At 40.8% G+C, this 20,142-nt stretch overlaps 1 protein-coding gene across 5 annotated transcripts in view; it reads left to right on the plus strand.

The window, feature by feature from the left end:
* Nucleotides 1-20,142, plus strand: part of ARFGEF3 (ARFGEF family member 3) — a 176,252-nt gene that overhangs the window by 106,496 nt on the left and 49,614 nt on the right. For all 5 annotated transcript variants that reach the window (XM_025422392.3, XM_025422396.3, XM_025422393.3 and 2 more), the window contains 6 exons: nucleotides 11,931-12,097; nucleotides 13,145-13,310; nucleotides 16,915-17,022; nucleotides 17,371-17,586; nucleotides 17,744-17,854; nucleotides 19,333-19,483. In XM_025422392.3, the coding sequence (XP_025278177.1) occupies nucleotides 11,931-12,097; nucleotides 13,145-13,310; nucleotides 16,915-17,022; nucleotides 17,371-17,586; nucleotides 17,744-17,854; nucleotides 19,333-19,483 (919 nt within the window). The remainder of the gene's footprint in view (nucleotides 1-11,930; nucleotides 12,098-13,144; nucleotides 13,311-16,914; nucleotides 17,023-17,370; nucleotides 17,587-17,743; nucleotides 17,855-19,332; nucleotides 19,484-20,142) is intronic.

Below are 20,142 nucleotides of genomic sequence, written 5' to 3' on the forward strand. Positions count from 1 at the left end.
CCTTGGTTAAAGGGACACAAAAAAACACGTTTTAATTCCAGTGTACTTAAGGAAGGACATTTTCTAATATGAGAATGATCCAAAACTGTAAGCACCAGCAGATCTATAGAACTTTTAATCCTGGAAAAATAATCCTGGACTTCTCAACCTATCTAGAGATTATAAAGAGACACATAAAACTCCTCAGCTTTCCTAACTGTGCTGATTCTTTTTGAGATATGAAAATACCTACTTTTAAGGCTACTCAACATTTTTTTCTCAATACTTTTCCTTTTGGAATTAGATACAAAAACAAGGTTGGGATATTTGATTTGTGCAAAGGAACACATGCATATATAAAATTAATTTTGTTGAAAGACTAAGATAATGTCTAAATGCTCTTCTAAAAATTGTTTCTCCCTAATATCTTTTATGCTACCAACATTAAATTTGTCATTGTTTTATGGAGCATTGCTACTATATGTTTTGTAGATCTCTTCCTCTCTCCCTGTTTCTCTCTCTCTCACACACACACATATACTCTCACACACACTCACACATGTTTCATCAGTCAACATTTATAGAGAAACTTCACTGTGCTCTGAACTAGAGGCCTCAAGATATGCATGCCTTCTTCTCAATAAATATGTATTGACTGTAGATTCATAAGCTTGGTCTTTGGTCCCTTAATATGTGAAATAGTTCGTGGGCTGAAGAAGTAAGTTGCGGATAAAGCCTGAGTTGGAAGGAATGTTCACTTCCCTTTGAGGGGGTTTGGTAGAGCATCTGAGCCTGTGCTTCTTCTCAGCTAGTAATGTTCACATGGAGAGATGCTCAGCAGCCTGTTCTGACCAGCCTGGTGCCCCTGGTGCCAAGGCAGACAGGCCAGCAAACATCAGTGATCCCAAAGAACAACTGTTTATCACATTACAGCACTGCTACTGGTTGCAGTAATGGTGACCTTGAATCAAGAATGGTAAAATTACATTTGAGGCCTTCTATTTAAAATTAACATAATCTTGGAGCACCTGGGTGGCTCAGTTAGTTAAGCATCTATCTCTTGATTTCAGCTCAGGTCATGATCTCAGGGTGGTGAGATTGAGCCCTACATTGGGCTCTGTGCTGGGTATGGAGTCTACTTAAGATTCTCTCTCTCCCTCTCTCTCCCCCCTAAATAAAGAAATACATAAACAAATACATAAATAAATAAATAAAATTAAAACCATAAAAACAATTCAGCTGCAGAAATTTCAGAATTTAAATATGTAAGATCTAACTTTCAGATGACTTCATATTTATCAACAACATCCCCAATAATTCCAGATAAATGAGTTGTCATATTGGTAAAGGTTGGCTCTCAAAGGTCCTGCCTCTCCAATGAGAATTAGGAAATATAAATCCTAGCAAAGTCTTTTGTAGAATTTGATGTTGCAAACTGCTCAAGTTTTAAAGGCCAGTAAAATGTCCCATCAGACCCAATTTGATGTGATATTCATTTTTACATACAGGAATCAATACATTAAAAAGAGAGACTTCGGGGATCCCTGGGTGGCTCAGCGGTTTAGCGCCTGCCTTCGGCCCAGGGTGTGATCCTGGAGTCCCGGGATCGAGTCCCACGTCGGGCTCCCTGCATGGAGCCTGCTTCTCCCTCTGCCTGTGTCTCTGCTTCTCTCTATATATATCTCTCATGAATAAATAAATAAAATCTTAAAATAAAATAAAATTAAATTAAATTAAATTAAATAAAAATAGAGACTTCAAAATATTTTGGTTGTTTCCGAAAATAATATTTTTAATTTAACTTAATTTTATTTTATTTTTTAAAGATTCTATTTGTTTATTCATGAGAGACACACAGGGAGAGGCAGAGACATAGGCAGAGGGAAAGGCAGGCTTCCTGCAGGGAACCCGATGCGTGCCTCGATCCCAGGACCCCAGGATCACGACCTGAGTCCAAGGCAGATGCTAAACCACTAAGCCACCCGGGCATCCCTCTGAATATAATTTTTAGTAATTGTCCATAACTGAGTTAGTCATTTTCTTTTTCATTCTAGTGACCTCCCCAGTATTTTTACCAATTAGGAGTTGGTCTGTCTTTCCAAATTACAGACCTATTGCTCTGTGCTCCTGCTACCAATAAGCTCATTCTCCTCAGGTACCACTCAGTTAACGGATCCCGTTGCCCATTGCGGCGGGTGAACCAAAGCTGCTAGATGCTGGTCTGGGTCCCACTTCTGCACTGAGCCAGTGCTCTCCCTCCCTTCGCAAGCGTCACCTCGGGGAAGAAAGATTAGTAAAAGAGAAACATCTGTACCCTGCGGGGGCAGGAGAGCAGGCTGATGGCCTTTGTTCACCCTAGACAAAGTTTAAAAGATAACAACAGGAGATGGGGAGAGAGAGTCTCCCTGAGTGACAACCCAGGTATTTTACTCATTATTTACTTCAGTGTCAAAAGCTTGAAACCTTATTTTGTCAAAAACTCCCATCGAGTATCTCCCGGACTTGTTATAAGGGTCTGCTCTGCCGGCTGGGATCAGACTGGCTCAGCATTTCTCAGGGACCCCTGTCCTCAGACAACTAACATTCAGTTGAAATGAGCCCCCTTAATTCTACATGGTTCAAGGGAGCCTTTCCTTTGAAAGCAATTAAAGGATTTTGTTTTGTTTTGTTTTGTTTTTTATGTTGGGGGAGTTTGAAAACATCCAAACAAAATGGGTTTTATAAAGATGGGAGTGGACTTGAGCTGTGACAGCTGCAGAAATTCCTTCCCTATCCTGCACAGAACAGAGTGGCATCTGTGTGAAGTGGCCCCTCAGAGAGGAAAAAGCAAGATCCAGCCTCACACAGTGATGAATAGAGGGGCACAGGCACTTGGCTTTGGGATCGCTGTTCCCTAAAATGACTGTTGTTCTATTACCATCTTGAGATTCACTGCAACCACATGTAAGGCTTATCACAAGCAATTTGATGTTTATAAAGTACTAAATTTCATAAAAGATAGTATAGCAAGCATGAATCTCAGTTATGCAGGAAATATCTATTTCTTTAAATTAAAACAAACCTGACCCCAGACCCTCAGCCAGCCTGGCTGGCCAAATGTTTGACAGTAGCTCTTGGGTCCCCATTCCAGGGTAAAACCAGAAGCTGGAGCTTATGTGGGATCTGAACAGAGAGGCCTTTCACCTCTCACATGTCCATTTCACAGGCTCCCTGGAGTCCTGTGATTTTGCTACCCCTCTGCCAACCCTGCATCTGGACTCCTCCGGCAAGCCTGGGAGCCCCTGGGCGTCATTGTAGCTTCTCTGGGGTCCTACCAATGCCCGTGGCACTGCCAGGCAGCAGACAGTCACAGACCTCCAACCCTGGCCCTTCTCTGTTTCACTGTTTCCCCCCTCCTCTCATTACCTTCTGGGAAGGGACCACAGTCTCTGGAAGGACCTCTGGGTTTGTGGATACAAAACCAGGAAGGCAAGCATGCTCTTGTCAGCTTTGATTTCTTGCCCTATGATTTAAACATTCCAGAAGGTAGTCAAATTTAACTCAAAATCCCTGTGGAATACAAAAGGTAAAATACAAAAAAGAAATGCTCAAATAAATAAGTTAGTGTGTTAACCCACCTCTGTCAGTTAGGATTAGGTTTTTTTGCATCTAGTGGAAAACTCAAGTGTTTATGATTCAGTTTCTTTCCCCTAAATTACATCTGGGGTAGGCTGCCTGGTGCTCCGTGATGGCTGTCCTGTCTTCCTGCCCTACCCATTGTTTTGGGTTTTTTTGTTTTTGCTTTTGTTTTTGTGTTTTTTTTTTGCCCTACCCATTGTTAACATGTGATTTCATCTTAAGGTTTTCTCCTTTACCAAGATGACTGCTGCTGGTGGAGTTGGCTGGTTGGTTCATTTGCTTTAATAAAGGGAGAGAGAGGAGTATTCTGGAAGCAAGGTTAGGGAATAAATAGTCTAACAAAATCCTCCTCTAATACCCTGGCATTTGTGGAATATGAAATTTGGAAAACATAATAATATAAAGAAAAAAACATACACCACCCAGAGATTGCCTCTGAAATATCTTGGTGTCTTAACTTGGAGCTATTTTTCAGCATTTATATGTATCAGCAAGGATGATAATAGCTAACATGAACATAGCATTTCCTGTGTGCCCTGCATTGATGAAGGACTTTACCTATATTGATTCATTTAATACTCATAGTGACTCCATAGACCCTCATTTTATAGGTGATAAAACTGAGGCATGGAGATGTCAAGTAAGTCAGATAAGATGCACAGCTACAAAGTGGTGATGCCAGGGTACAAACCTACACAGCCTAGCTCCAGAGACCTGTTCCTAGTACCACACTGTGCCTCCTAGGGTGGGAGAGTGGGTGGATGGAAGAGTGATGAATGGATGGGTAAATCATAGAGACTGTTCAAGAACACAGAACCCTCTCGAGTTGGTTGGCTATGATTTAAAAAAAAAAAAAAAAGGGATCCCTGGCTGGCGCAGCAGTTTGGCGCCTGCCTTTGGCCCAGGGCGCGATCCTGGAGACCCGGGATCGAATCCCATGTCGGGCTTCCGGTGCATGGAGCCTGCTTCTCCCTCTGCCTATGTCTCTGCCTCTCTCTCTCTCTCTTTGTGACTATCGTAGATAAATTAAAAATTAAAAAAAAAAATAGTCTCAGTTTGTAGCCCAGTGAATGTGGGACAGTTTTCCAAGTCCTGATAGACAGACACGCATGGAACCCTGTCATCTTATCAGCTCCTGAGAGAATCTCAGGAATTTATACTGAGGAAGCAGAAACTCAAGGAGAGATTTATATGTCAAAATGTATATGATAGCAGCATTTCACAGCAGAAATATTAGAAATAACCTAAATGCCATCAAATAAGGGGAGAGTTAAATGAGTTATAATACATCCATTTATGACATTATATAGCTATTTAAAATGATGTTTTGAAGTAATGTTTAATGATATGGCTAATGGTCATAATATAATTTTTAAAAGGATTCAATACGAACATCAAATGTTAATACTTATCTCAGGATGGTATAATTACAGACTATTTTCATTTTCTTCTTTGTATCTTTTTCCAAACCTCTTTAAAAATGTTTTCTTATAACTTCTTTCATCAGAAGATAAAACAGTAATGCTATATAAAAATTAGAACCATAGACTTAATTAAAGAAATGTATTACCAAGAAAAATCATGTAATTTTTTTGTTCCAGGTATACAACAGTAGTTTCAGGTGCACAACAAAGTGATTTGACAAGTCTATACATTATACTATGCTCACCACAAGTGTAGCTACCATCTGTCACCATATAATGCTATTATAATACCATTGACTATATTCCCTTTGCTTTACCTTTTATTCTCCTGATTTATTCATTCTGTAACTAGAATCTGTGTCTCCCACTCCCCTTCACCCATTTTGCTTATCCTCCTACCCCTCCCCTCTGGCAACCATCAGTTTGTTCTCTGTATTTACAAGTCTGTTTCTGCTTTTTTTTTATTTGTTAATTTTGTGCTTTAGATTCCACATATAAGTGAAATCATATGGCATTTGTCTTTCTCAGTCTAACTTATTTCACTTACCGAACTCTCTAGATCCATCCATATTGTAGCAAATGGCAGGATCTCATTCTTCTTATGGCTTAGTAATATCCCAGGGTATGTGTGTGTATACACCACATCTTTTTTATCCTTTCATCTATGGATGAACACTTGAGTTGCTTCTGTACTTGGCTGTTATAAATATTGCTACAGTAAACATAGGGGTGCATATTTTTCACCCCCTTAATTTTCTTTGAGGAAATACTCAATAGTGGGATTACTAGGTCATATGGTATTTCTATTTTTAATTTTTTGAGGGACCTCCATATTGTTTTCCACAGTGGCTGCGCCAATTTACATTGCCACCAATAGTGCAAGAGGGTTCCTTTTTCTCCACATCCTTACCGCTTGTTATTTCTGGTCTTTTTGATTCTAGCCATTCTGACAGATACAAGATATTTCATTGTGTTTTGGTTTGCATTTCTCTGATGATTAGTGATGTGGAGCATCTTTTCATGTGTTTGGCATCTGTATCTGTTATTTGGAAAAATGTCTATTCAGGTTCTCTGCCCGTTTTTTAACCAGATTATTTGATTTTTTGGTGTTGAGTTGTGTAAGTTCTTTATTTATTTATTTATTTATTTATTTATTTATTTTGTCTTTTTTTTTTAATTTTTTATTGGTGTTCAATTTACTAACATACAGAATAACCCCCAGTGCCCGTCACCCATTCACTCCCACCCCCCGCCCTCCTCCCCTTCTACCACCCCTAGTTCGTTTCCCAGAGTTAGCAGTCTTTCCGTTCTGTCTCCCTTTCTGATATTTCCCACACATTTCTTCTCCCTTCCCTTATATTCCCTTTCACTATTATTTATATTCCCCAAATGAATGAGAACATATAATGTTTGTCCTTCTCCGACTGACTTACTTCACTCAGCATAATACCCTCCAGTTCCATCCACGTTGAAGCAAATGGTGGGTATTTGTCATTTCTAATGGCTGAGTAATATTCCATTGTATACATAAACCACATCTTCTTTATCCATTCATCTTTCATTGGACACCGAGGCTCCTTCCACAGTTTGGCTATCGTGGCCATTGCTGCTATAAACATCGGGGTGCAGGTGTCCCGGCGTTTCACTGCATCTGTATCTTTGGGGTAAATCCCCAATAGTGCAATTGCTGGGTCGTAGGGCAGGTCTATTTTTAACTCTTTGAGGAACCTCCACACAGTTTTCCAGAGTGGCTGCACCAATTCACATTCCCACCAACAGTGTAAGAGGGTTCCCTTTTCTCCGCATCCCCTCCAACATTTGTTGTTTCCTGCCTTGTTAATTTGCCCCATTCTCACCGGTGTGAGGTGGTATCTCATTGTGGTTTTGATTTGTATTTCCCTGATGGCAAGTGATGCAGAGCATTTTCTCATATGCATGTTGGCCATGTCTATGTCTTCCTCTGTGAGTTCTTTATATATTTTGGATTTCAACCTGTTATTGGATGTATCATTTGCAAATATCTTTCTCCTATTCAGTAGGTTGCCTTTTTGTTTTGTTGATGGTTTCCTTTGCTGTGTAAAACCTTATTGTTTTGTTGTAGTCCCAATAGTTTATTTTTACTTTTGTTTCCCTTGCCTAAGGAGACATATCTAGAAAAATTTTGCTAAGGACAACGTCAAAGAAATTACTGCCTATTTTTCTTTTAAGATTTTTATGGTTTCATGTCTCACATTTAGATCTTTCATCCATGTAGAGTTAGTGTAAGGAAATGATCCAGTTTTATTCTGCAGGTAGCTGTCTAGTTTTCCCAGCACCATTTACTGAAGAGACTGTCTTTTCCTCATTGTATATTCTTGCCTTCTTTTTTGTAGATTGACTATTATAAGCATGGCTTTATCTCTGGGATCTCTATTCTGTTCTCTTAATCTATATGTCTATTTATGTGCCGGGACCACATTATTTTGATTACCACAGCTTTGTGGCATATCTTAAAATCTGGGATTATGATACCTTTCTGAAGATTACTTTGACTGTTTGGGGTCTTTTGAGGTTCCATGCCAATCTTGGGATTATTCTGGTTCTGTGAAAAATGCTGTTGGTATTTTGATAGAGATTGCATTGAATTTGTAGATTGTTTTGGGTAGTATGGACATTTTATCAATATGAATGTTTCCAATCCATGAGCACAGGTTATCTTTCCATTTGTTTGTGTCATCTTCAGTTTCTTTTATTAATGTTTTACAGTTTTCAGAGTATAGATCTTTCACCTCCTTGGTTAAGTTTATTGCATGGCATTTCATTCTCTTGGAGGCAATTATAAGAAGAATTTTTTTATTTCTCTTTCTGTGACTTTGTTATTAATATATAGAAATGCAACCAAAAATCATATAATATTATTACAAAGGTTTAGAAAGTTGATAATGTCCAATATTGCTGAGTGGCTACAAAAGTGTTCTTATGCACCATTGCTGGAAAGAAAAATTTCCAGCAAGGAATTATTTGGAAGATATTTGGGCCATATCTATCAAACTTAATATATGTCTTTAGTCTGCTTTAAGGAATTTATCCCACAGATAAACTTGTATACCTACTAAAAGTCATTTCATCATTTCAGGGGTTTTTTTTCATAATTAAGACTACATAAATGACTACACCAAGAGAGCATTAAATAAATCACACTCCAACCATGCCATGGTATAAGCATAATTATTTGAAAAGAATGAGACAAATACGTAAGTGCTAATGTTAAGAGATATGTAGGGGAACCTGGGTGGCTCAGTCAGTTAAGCTAAGCATCTGACTCTTGATTTCAGCTCAGGTCATGATCTTGGGGTCATGAGATCAAGCTCCCACTCACACACACATTCTCTCTCTCAAAATAAAAAGACATAGCTAACATACATTGCTAAGAAAACACGAAGTCACAGTACAACATATGTAGTTTGATCTCATTTGCGACTATATTTCCACATAATACATACAAGGAAGTAAGTCTGCTGGGATGGGGCAGGGACTATTATCCTTATTATTTCTTATATTTTTCAGTATTGTTAAAGATTTTACATAAGTATTTAATGTTTATTTTAAAAAGACACATTAAATTATCCAAGGTATGAAAGAGATATTTCAAGGTCATTCATGCTAATCTTGTATCCAGTCTTTCACTGGTAGCCAATCAAGCAAGTGACCCATCCTTCTGTTCCTGACAGTTAAGAACATCTTAATTATAGAGAGAAAGAATGAACTTTAGTTACAGAACACTGGAAAAAACAAATAGCCAGAATGTGTTAAAGGTCATAGCTCCTATACTGTGTCACTTCAAATTTCTGACACTTCAATGAACTCAATCAGAGGATGAATTTAAAATAGACTATCTGTTCGAGAGGGACATGATAGAGTACAACCTTTCACATTAGAAACAAGTACAGCATGGCATAGTGCAAAAAGCCTGGAGTTTAGGCCCAAAAGACCTTTGCCAATTTCTAACTATTTAACTTTAGGCAAATTAATATTTCCGAGGCAGTTTCCTTACTGGTGAAATAAAGGCAACCAATATAGATTTTATATGTCAAATGAAATAACATATGAGAAGAGATTGGTTCTAAAAATTAGAAAACACTTAATAAATTATACTATTGTGTTATTCCCATTATTAACATCACCAGTGAACTATATCTGGCACAGCAAGGAAATGAGCATCTTCCTTAAGGTTGATAGATAATTCTTTTGTTTTATTCTCAAATTTGCCTGCTCCTGTAATATAAGAAATTATCTTCCTAGAAAGAGGGAGACCAGTACCAACAGAGTGCTCCTAACAAGTCTGACAAATTATTTCAGAACTCCACACTTCCAGGACATTGTCACGCCTCCACTAGTGATTTGGGTCTCTGTGTCAGCAGATGCATCAGCTGCCGCCTTTCTTTTCAGCATCTGAGCATGTGCTTGGTTTTTCAAAACATATTCCAAGGTGAATAGTAGTTGGTTTTAAAATTTTTAAGAAGAAATTATTACTGATAACCAAAGATCAAAGCCATTACAAATACTGTTTTTTTGGTTCATAGTCTTAAATATCCCTTTCATCTATGATCCAGGATAGTTAAATACCCAATAATATTGAACTCTGCTTTCTCTTTGCCATGAGAGGAGACCCATCATGTGTCCTTTATCTCTTCCAGAGACTAGAACCAACCCCACCAGGACCTTAAGAGTGTGGAGTGTTCCTCTGGATCATCATGGCAGAAACATATTGCCCATGTCCTGACCAAAGATGTCACTTTTGTTTTTTTTAAAGATTTATTTATTTATTTGAAAGAGTAAGGGCACAAGCAGGAGGAACAGAGGGAGAGGGAGAGAGAGAATCCTCAAGCAGACTCCCTGATGAGCACAGAGCCTGAGATCATGACCTGAGCCAAAACCAAGAGTTGGCCTCTGAACTGACTGAGCACCCAGGTACCCCAAGGATATAATTTTTAAATCCCACTCTCAACCCCCCCTTTTATAAATGCACCTCAGCCTAGGATCACAAAGTGCCTTCAGTAAAAAAAATCTCTCCTAGCAGCTGCAGAGTTCTTAGAGGAAGGCAGAGGTCATGCCTAACATTGACTGAGTAAAGTGGTTTTATTGGAATAACATATATACTTACTCCCACCAAAGGATGTTTATACAGTTCTCAAACAAAGCAAAAATCTTGAAGATTTTTCAAATTCAAAAGCTTCTTTGGCCCACATCCTCTTGCTAGCACATTCATTAAGAAATCCACAGGGACGTAGGTAACCATTCCAGTTACAAATTTATATTTCCAATGTATTTGCCTGTTAGTTTTGAAAACTGCATTTCATATAAGACGTACATTTTTGGTCAAAGGATAATTTTAACCATATGAAGAGTATATGGATATAGGTCATTTGCATGCATATATTTCAGATGGTCTGTTTCAGCCACATTTCTAAATCTAGCATCAGAGTGTTTGCAGGACCAAGTAGAGCATTGAGGCTGACATAGGACCAGATGAAGAGAAGCTGACCTGTGAAATTTTTGTCACCCCACATTTCTCCGTGAAAAGTTTGAATAAGGCACCAATTCTCTCTGGCTGAAAGAGCCCATCTTTAAAGGTCATCTAGAAGATGTAGTTTGTAGTTTGTTTTTATTTCAATTAATTTATATAAAGCACAAGGAGCCCTTCAAAAAATGACTATGTATATGCACACACACACACACATTCCCTCATTTTATGTATACACACACACATAAAGGAATAGCTATTGGTTCTTCCCTCATTTTTTTCTCAACACCTTAATAAGGTTTTCATTTTTTGAAGGGCACCTTGTGCTTTATATAAATTCATATATATATATATTTTTTAAATCTGTTTCCTCATTTAAGAATTGTATTAAAATTTATTGAGATAAAGTTCACATAACATATAATTTGCCTATTTAGAGTATACAATTCAATGATTTTGATATATTACATTATCATTTGTTTTAATTGGGATAAAAACACACATAAAACTTAAAATTTGCCATTTTTACTACTTTTATGTGTACAATTCAATGGAACTCACTACATCCACCATGTTGTACAAACATCACTACTTACAAAACTTTTTATTTTTTATCATCCCAAAGAGAAAGTCTTCTCCCCAGCCCCTGGAAAATTCTAATCTACTTTCTGTGTCTATACATTTGTCTCTTCTTGCCTGTACCTCACATAGGTGGATCATATGATATTTGTCATTTTGTGCCAGGCTTATTTTACTCAGCATGTTTGCAAGGCTCATCCATGGTGTAGCATGTATAAGAACTCCATGGTATGTACCATATTTTGTTTATCCATTCATCTGTTGATCGACACTTCGGTTGTCTCCATATTTTGGCAATTGTGAATAATACAGCAGTGAAATTGGCACACCAAGATCATTCTGGGAAGTGGGAAGAACAAATGCGAAGGCCTTGAGGCAGGCCCAGTCTTGGTGTGGTCTAAGGAGCAGCAGAGGTCCAGGTGGCTGTGGGGAGTGAGGAAAGAAGAGGGGAAGTCAAGGTTTTATTATATTGTGATGGAAAGTTGTCAGAGACTTTGATCAGGAGATGGACACAGTTGATTATTTTGCCTACTTATAGGTGAAGAAGCTGAGACTTAGGGGATCTGAGCAATTTTTACCAAAGTAGCTTATGAGTAACTCATCAAGATTTGCCCAAATGGATTCACTCTGGAGCGCATGCGCCTCCCCATCCAGCTGGGGTGTGTTTCTGACCCTCCCAATACTCCTTGCTGGCTGTAGTTGCTTTCCAGGAGTGTCCTATAAGATGTATGCTCCTATCCCTAGGATTGGGTCAGGGACACTCTATAAGCCAGTCTTGCCAGGCACCTTGTTTGCAACTCCAGAGGTTTCTTAACTTTCTCCTGTAGGCATGATGCACTCTCCCGGATTTGATGGGAGTGGCAGCCTCAGCTTGCAGATGCTGATGAATGCAGACAGCCTATACACAGCAGCACACTGTGCTCTACTGCTCAACCTGAAGCTCTCCCACGGCGACTACTACCGAAAGCGCCCCACCCTGGCATCCGGCATGATGGTGAGTGTGTGGTCTCTGTTCAGACCCTCCAAGGGCAAGTGGCTGGCAAGCCGAGCATCAAGGACCTGGGAGGGATAGTGTGGAATGGGCAATGCCTGTGGGGCCGCAGAGGGTGGAAGGGGATGCAGTACAATTTGCATAATACTGTGGGCCACATGGCTATCCACCTTGCTCCAGAGAGCCAATGACCCCAAGTGCCTGGGAGTGGCTGCCTGCCAATGGCTGTGATTTCACTCAGTGGCATTGTTAAACACAAATATGTGTAAGCCATATTCAAAACAAGTGATCAGAATATTCAAACATTAGAAGGTATTCAGGGAATGGTCCCCTTTACCTAAAATCAAGGCGTGCTGTTACAAAAACTCTTCATTGTCTTCCAGAATGTACTCAGATCTACTTGTGACCCACTACTAAGCTTACTAGTTGTCAGTAATAAAGCACCTCCTGTAAGCTGTGGAATGAGAATGATGGTGATTATGTTGTGGTTGGCTCCCTTGCTGGACTGAACCCCTCCATGGTCTGCCCTAATATCAGTTCATGAGCCTCAGTCCATGGAACTGCCTGAAGGGCATTAGTCATCATTTGTTTGCTTGATAAATTATAAATTCCCAAGGATAACTGGTGGCTTCATGAGCATAATTCAAGTAGCTCTTGAGCCACACAGGTTTTTTCAGAGAACACATTCCATCTCCGCTGCTCTTAGGGCAGTGAGAGGGAGTTGCTCTATTCATATTTCTGTGCTGTTTCTAATCCCCCCACACATCAAAGACTGAAGCTATGAGATGCAGTGTTCCTAATCCCTTCTACAAGGTGTCTTAAAAATGTATCATAATTAAAAGGAACTTCATGAAGTTTAGGACTTCTTCCCCATCTTGATTACCCCTTCCCTTAAACACCCCCTCACCCTCACCCAAATCAACAAGGTTTTATTTTTCCTTAGAACCCTTGATTCAGATAGGGGACCTGTGAAGGGACGAGGCAGCAGAGGAACCTGTCCATTTGCAGGGGATCCTCTCTGGTCACCTTCTCCTGTGATCCTCTCTGTAGAAGGAGTTCATGAAGCAGGTGCAGACCAGCGGGGTGCTGATGGTCTTCTCCCAGGCCTGGATTGAGGAGCTCTACCATCAGGTGCTTGAGAGAAATATGCTGGGAGAGGCTGGCTACTGGGGCAGCCCAGAGGATAACAGCCTGCCCCTCATCACCATGCTGACAGGTCAGTAGCTCCTCACACAGCTCTGGGGTACTTGGTGGGGAGGGAAGGCTGACATCCCAGAGCCCCTTTTGGAGAAGCCAGCCCTGAAATGACACCCACAAAGCCTCCCTGGCAGCCAGTAATAGTGCCAGGGAAGTGTCATGAATTCACCTAATAGGAATGTTCTGTTTTTCATGTGAGACCCTGGAGGGCTCACTATGCCCCATTAGATAAGGACTTTTTATAGCACCTGTGTCTGTCAAGGTGAAACTATAAGCCTCTCCTAAGGATATGAAGTATTTTCTGGGCATAAAGCCCAGAATTATTCCTGGAAGCTCTCACATGCTAATAGATAATCCTATATCATTCAGTGCTCCTGAATTTGCCAGAAATGTAAAATGCTTCATTTTAAACTTGGCTTCCTTCCCATTTCCTATTCACATCAGAGGTCCTCTCTTCTCTTCCTGGCTATATAAGAATTAAAAAATAATGCCAAATTGTTGCCCAGCATCTTTGTCTTCAGTGTCCAGAGTTTTTAAAATCCCGTTTATTAGAAATTTTACATGAGAGCATAAAGAGCACTATGGGGTGTGGCCATGAAGCAGGTTTTTGTTTTTTTGTTTTCATGGGATTTTTGGTGAAAACAGTCATTCATGGCTTTTTATGGCTTAACTACAATGTTAGGTGAAGACCAAGGAGTGCTCAAGACTTTGGTCATCGTAGCCTTCGTATATTAGGTCCAGACTTGTGTTGTGTTTGATCTGAGTTCCCAGACTGATTTCTTTTTTTTTTTTTTAAAGATTTTATTTATTTATGTATTTATTCATGAGACACACACAGAGAGAGAGAGAGAGAGAGAGGCAGAGGGAGAAGCAGGCTCCATGCAGGGAGACTGACGTGGGACTCGATCCCGGGTCTCCAGGATCGGGCCCTGGGCTGAAGGCGGCACTAAACCGCTGAGCCACCTGGGCTGCCCTCCAGACTGATTACTGATCTGAGTTATCATCTCATGGCTCCGGCCGACAGGATATGTAGGGCACAACCCTATGCCAGATACCTTCCCTGTCCTCTCTGTCATGCCATGTGTCCACATGGCTCTGTGCCAGGCAAGGCACACAGGCAGGAGCATGGCTGGACCAGGGCAGGACAGTCTGGGGAGGAGGCAGATTCCAAAGGGAATGTTATATAACCTACGGCTGGTATCAGGGGGCTCTTATGAAGGTGGCAGAGTAGACTACAGACAGGTAGACAGTAGACTACTGACCCCAACAATAGTGAGGTCTGACCACAGCAGGCAGAGCTGTAGTCATTGGCTGGCATTTGGAGTCTTGGTTCTAGAACTAGGATGCAACTGGGAGAAGCAAGACTAAGGTCCTTAACTTTGGGGATCATGATCACCGGACAGATGACCAATTTGTATCTGATTAATCATGATAACTTTTACATCCATTTGAAGTGCAGGATTTCATCAGTGTGTGAGATATTTATTCAGTCATCCTGTAAGTAGTGCGTGGTTTCCATCTGTCCTTGTAAAATCCCTCCAATAGGGATTGAGGGTACTGCCCAGAACTTAAAGAGCCTTGGAATTTGGATAAGGATCCTAACATGCCAGCTTTAATTTTCAAATACCACAGTTTCTGCCAAAGTTAATGTCTGTGAACCTCTTACCTGAACCTTAACAAAGGGAGTCATTGGATAATTATAAAAATGAGCAAATAACAGGCCATTCATGGGGCCACATGCATCATGCGATCCTGTGCATCAGCCACCTCTTTATCATGGAACTGTAAGCTCAGTCACTACATCCAGGAGAGAGTTCTCTAATTAGATATAAAGTTATAAACATAGGCTTTTTCATACGAATTCTACAAAATAAAATTCTGTGATTCTTTGTAGCAAAATCGAGGTTTGAAATGGCAAATAAACTTGAGCAGCAGTTAACCTGGGGTTTGGAAGCTTCCATCTGATCTTTTCATCATGATAAGGTGTAGCAACCTTATCAATGTTGTACAAACTCTGGCCATTCCTGAGGTCATGTAACAGTGTTCTATAGAACTGTGGGATTTTAGCACTTAGATAAACTTTGTATTACTTGAATTCATCAGTCCTTCACCTAGCATATAGGAAACATCATAACTTTCAGAAATGGCGATTTCTGTTGAATAGTATAAGACCATTTGACTGAAAGTCAAATTAATGTCAATGAAACTGCCCTGTTCCCACTTTGGTAGCCATTGAGATTTCTCCCTGCTTTTGTTCTCCAGTTTTGTTAAGATATAATTGACATATAACATAGTAGTCCAGGGCGAACAACATGATGACTTAATGATATGGGGTGTGTGTGTGTGTGTGTGTGTGTGTGTGTGTCCGTCCGTGTGTGTTATTGCAAAATGATCACCATGATAAGTTTAGTTAATGTCAGTCACCTTACACCTTAAAAATTACAAATTGTAACACCTTACAGTTACAATTTTCTTGTAATGAGAACTTTTAAGATCTACTGTCTTTGTAATTGTCAAAGAGATATGTTGCCAGAAGTCTCTAGGCTTCTTGGACTTCCTGTAAGAAGCAAAGATCTAATTAAATAAATTTCAAACACCATACAGAGAAGTCTCATCCTGTTGGTGAGGATCAAGCTGTACAGTCAAGGAATAAACTTTGGCTACCCTCTTTTACCATTCCCTCCTGGCTATGTTAGTTGCATTCAAGTACATATGCTCCAATTCCATGGTCACTTTTCCAATGGTTCTTTCCTTTCCACTGAGGCATCGAGGCCCAGAGGATGCAGTATAACCCAGGACTGCAAGGCTACTTAATTCAGAGCTAAGACTTCTCAATCCCAGGCCAGCCTCTTCTTGCCAGTATATTAAGAAATGGTTCATTGAGCTAATGCCAGAGATGAGAGTTTGTTTTAACAAAAATTCAAATGAAGGAGAATTAAGATTCCTTTATTGAGCTGGATAGTGTGTGTGGTGTCATGGAAAGAGGCCCAAATGGGAGTCAAAAGATATGATACTAAATTTCTTATAAATAAGAAATATTTATTTCTTTCTCAATGAAATAGGAAAAATAATACCTACCCTGCTTACCTACTTAGAGCTGTCAGGAAGATCTAAATGTGAAAACACTTTGTAAATTTAAGGTATTATTATCAAGTGATTATTATACTTTGGAATCGGATTATGTGGCTATCTGACCAAAGAGATCTTAGTCTCTTCTTCATTCTTATGGGGAAATTCTGAAAGAGAAATCCATCTTGGAGCAACTTTCACATATAAAATTTGGGAATAATGCCCCTTTTCTGGAGAAAAGGAATATTCAGACATCAAAATGTTCTAAATCAATAGATTTTCTAACAACAGATATAGCAGAGTTTATTTTCTTTTTTTAAATAAAAAATATACAATGGCCTAACAGAAGAATGTTCTAATAATGAAAGAAAACTGGACTGGAAGAATAAAACAAAAATTTTAACATTCTGATAAAAGATTATTACATACTCAGTACAAAATATATCCAATGGATGTTTGGTGGGGCGGTGGGGAATGAATATTGTGGTGACCATTTGTTTGTTTTTGACTGGAGTGTTCTAATCAGGGAAAACCTTGCTCTTTTTTCATGGCAGACATTGATGGCTTAGAGAGCAGTGCGATTGGGGGCCAGTTGATGGCCTCAGCATCTACCGAGTCTCCTTTCACTCAAGGCAGGAGAATTGATGACTCTACAGTGGCAGGTAATGAGTTGGGTCTTGAGTTTATGGATATACATACATCAGATATGTTACCAGCAATTAAATCACTAAGTGGCAGCCTTCTGGGCTGACATAAATGAACATTTAACATTATATCCTGGTAGAAGAAGTGCCTGATGAAAGTTACTTAGCAACATCCAGCTGATGATGCAACATTCATTATTTATAAACACGAAGTAAAATGTAATCCAATATCCAATAACTTCTCTTTCCCATAGTAGAATTGCTTACAGCTCAGTATTGCTACTTTGATGGTCAGAAGATCCCAGGCCATTCTCTGCCCAGTCTTTTTTGCCTCCGACAAGTGATCCATGCCCCTTCACGTTCTAGGTGTGGCATTTGCTCGCTATATTCTGGTGGGTTGCTGGAAGAACCTGATCGATACTCTATCAACCCCCCTGACTGGCCGAATGGCAGGAAGCTCCAAAGGGTTGGCCTTCATTCTGGGAGCTGAAGGCATCAAAGAGCAGAACCAAAAGGAACGTGATGCCATCTGCATGAGCCTCGACGGGCTGCGGAAAGCAGCACGGCTGAGCTGTGCTCTAGGTACTGAAGGGAATAACATTCCCTGACCCACAGCCTGCGGCGGGGGAGGGGAGTTCCCTGGGGAACACCCTGGGGATGGCCCCAGTGGGAAACAAGTCTTTTGGAAAGGCCCTTCTTGGTAGCTGGTTAGAGTGGTGATCATGTCTCATCTCTAAAGGAGTTGCAGCTAACTGTGCCTCAGCCCTTGCCCAGATGGCGGCTGCCTCCTGTGTCCAGGAAGAAAAAGAGGAAAAGGAAGTCCAAGAACCCAGTGATGCCATAGCACAAGGTAATGCTGAAGGGCCAGAGTCCACCTGGCTCATTACATGCAGTCTACACACGCCCCCACATGTGAGCAGACACCTATACCTGTGCCTCGTGCGACGCACAGCATGTCTACTGCTGATCACAGAATGCCAGGCTGGGTCCCAGGCTGGGCTCTCTTTTACATGGCTGCCCCCATAGAGTCCCTACAGTAGATCCCTCTGGAGGCAAGAGACATACTAGCCCTAGCGACTAGAAAAGTGCTCTTGGCTTCTAACAGGAGTCCTACAGGACACCAGGGGCCCACCTGGCTGAGCTGTTCAGACTTCTGTCATCATCTGGCCACTTGTTTTGGCACTTCACAGAGTATACATCTGAGGAGCTCCAGGTCCTAGTGGGAAAAGGCAGAGTAGCCAGTTTTTTTGGAATAGGGAAATCAAATGGTGGAAGAAAAACTTTGTCCTTGTAAGAGAAAAACCTGAGCATCATGAACTCTGGAAAGAGTTGATTTTTAACTTGCTAAAATCAGTTGGCCAATGAAGTGGATGATGATCTAGTATATATGCTTAATATGCACAACCATGAATTCCATTAAAAATCCTTACATTTAAAGTTCTTAAAAAATTATAAAGCCAAAACTGATGTTCAAATTATATACAGACAAAAAATAAAATCAGTATCACATCCATGAGACAAAATGATGCTTTGCCGAACTCCGTTTGCCTCTTACAACAGGAGTATGGTTTGGCATCCCCTGAAGTGCACGTGCTGTGTTTCTGGGTCCTGGACCACCCTTCACTTATCCCACCAGACCCATCTTCCAATGAATTGAAGCCTCTGTTCATGGAGGATGTTGTCATTTGACATTGCCTTGTCATTTGCATAATAGACATATTAAGTCACCTTCTGCATCCTTTATCATTAGTCATCTATAATTTAAAAAGTATCATTTGAAGATGACAAATACAAATGTAAACTCAGGGAGTGAAATGACCTGATGATTTCCAGTTACAAAGCAGTCATCATGTGCTCAGAGCACAGATCCATATGCATTGAATGATCGTCATCATGAACATGTGACATCATATAAACCTCAGAGAACTTGCGGGTTGCCAGGAATTCTCTTATCAATTTGAGTACGGGTTGGGGGGGGGCCTCAGGCACAAAGGGCTTCCACTAGTGTTGGCACATAAAGCTCATCCTCACTGCTCTTAGAACCCACAGGTGGGTCTACAAGGACTGTGCCCACCAGCCAAGGGTCCACCCAACTCTGAAGCAGCAGAGCTGGGCTCACCAGGGTCTGTGCAGCCTGAGGGCTGGGCAGTTTGCACAATGAACCACAGGGACCTGTTACCAAGGAGCTTGCTGCCAGTGACATCAAGTGACATCTGCGGGTTCCCTTTTACTCTTTCATGCCGCCTGTTCTTTCCTTTTCATCCCTTCCCTTCTCCCTCTCTGTCTCCTTCTTGGACCATTACATTAATGAATGTCTTCCTGGCACAGTGAAGCTAAAAGTGGAGCAGAAACTGGAGCAGATCGGGAAGCTACAGGGAGTCTGGCTGCACACCGCCCACGTCCTGTGCATGGATGCCATCCTCAGCGTAGGCCTGGAGATGGGAAGCCACAACCCGGACTGCTGGCCACACGTGTTCAGGTGCATGACAAGATCCCCAAACACCAATCAGTTACAGAATTTACAACACCCGTAAGATGGCAGCAGCAATAGCTCCACAGTCCCCGTGCGGCTAAGACAGCACATCTCCCAGGCATTGACATCTGGGCAGACCTGGGACAGTGAAGCGCTGCCCACGGTGCAGGCATGGGGCTGGTGCCAGCTGTTTCTTCATCCTCCTCAGCATACACCCAATGCCTTGCACCAAGCTCAGTTCTAGCAGAGCAGCAATGGGGCAGTCAGGGGCAGGCCTAGGCACCTAGATCTCAGTTCACTTTGATGCCGTCAAAGCAAATACGGCTATAATGGTCTGTTGTGTTTCAAATAGAGAAGCATACAGACCATTCAAGCATTGAAAAACCCATCTTGAGAGGAACATGTGAAAGAGCCAGTGTGAATCAATCTGGAACAAAATGGATTTTACTGTGGAGCTGGTAACCTGCTGCTCTTCACTGCTCTCACAAGCAAAACAGGAAAAAAAATGACATAAATTGCATCAGAGTATTTTATATGGAATCAAAAAATTACCCGATTGTAGAACACGAGAGCGAATTATCTGGGATGATCCTTACCTATAACTGGATGACTTCTGTGATCCTGGGCCTCTTAAGAACCATCTCAGTCCCAGGGTCTGTTTGGCA

Source organism: Canis lupus, chromosome 1 (assembly GCF_003254725.2).
Source record: "Canis lupus dingo isolate Sandy chromosome 1, ASM325472v2, whole genome shotgun sequence".
In the NCBI taxonomy this organism is placed as follows: Eukaryota; Metazoa; Chordata; class Mammalia; order Carnivora; family Canidae; genus Canis; species Canis lupus.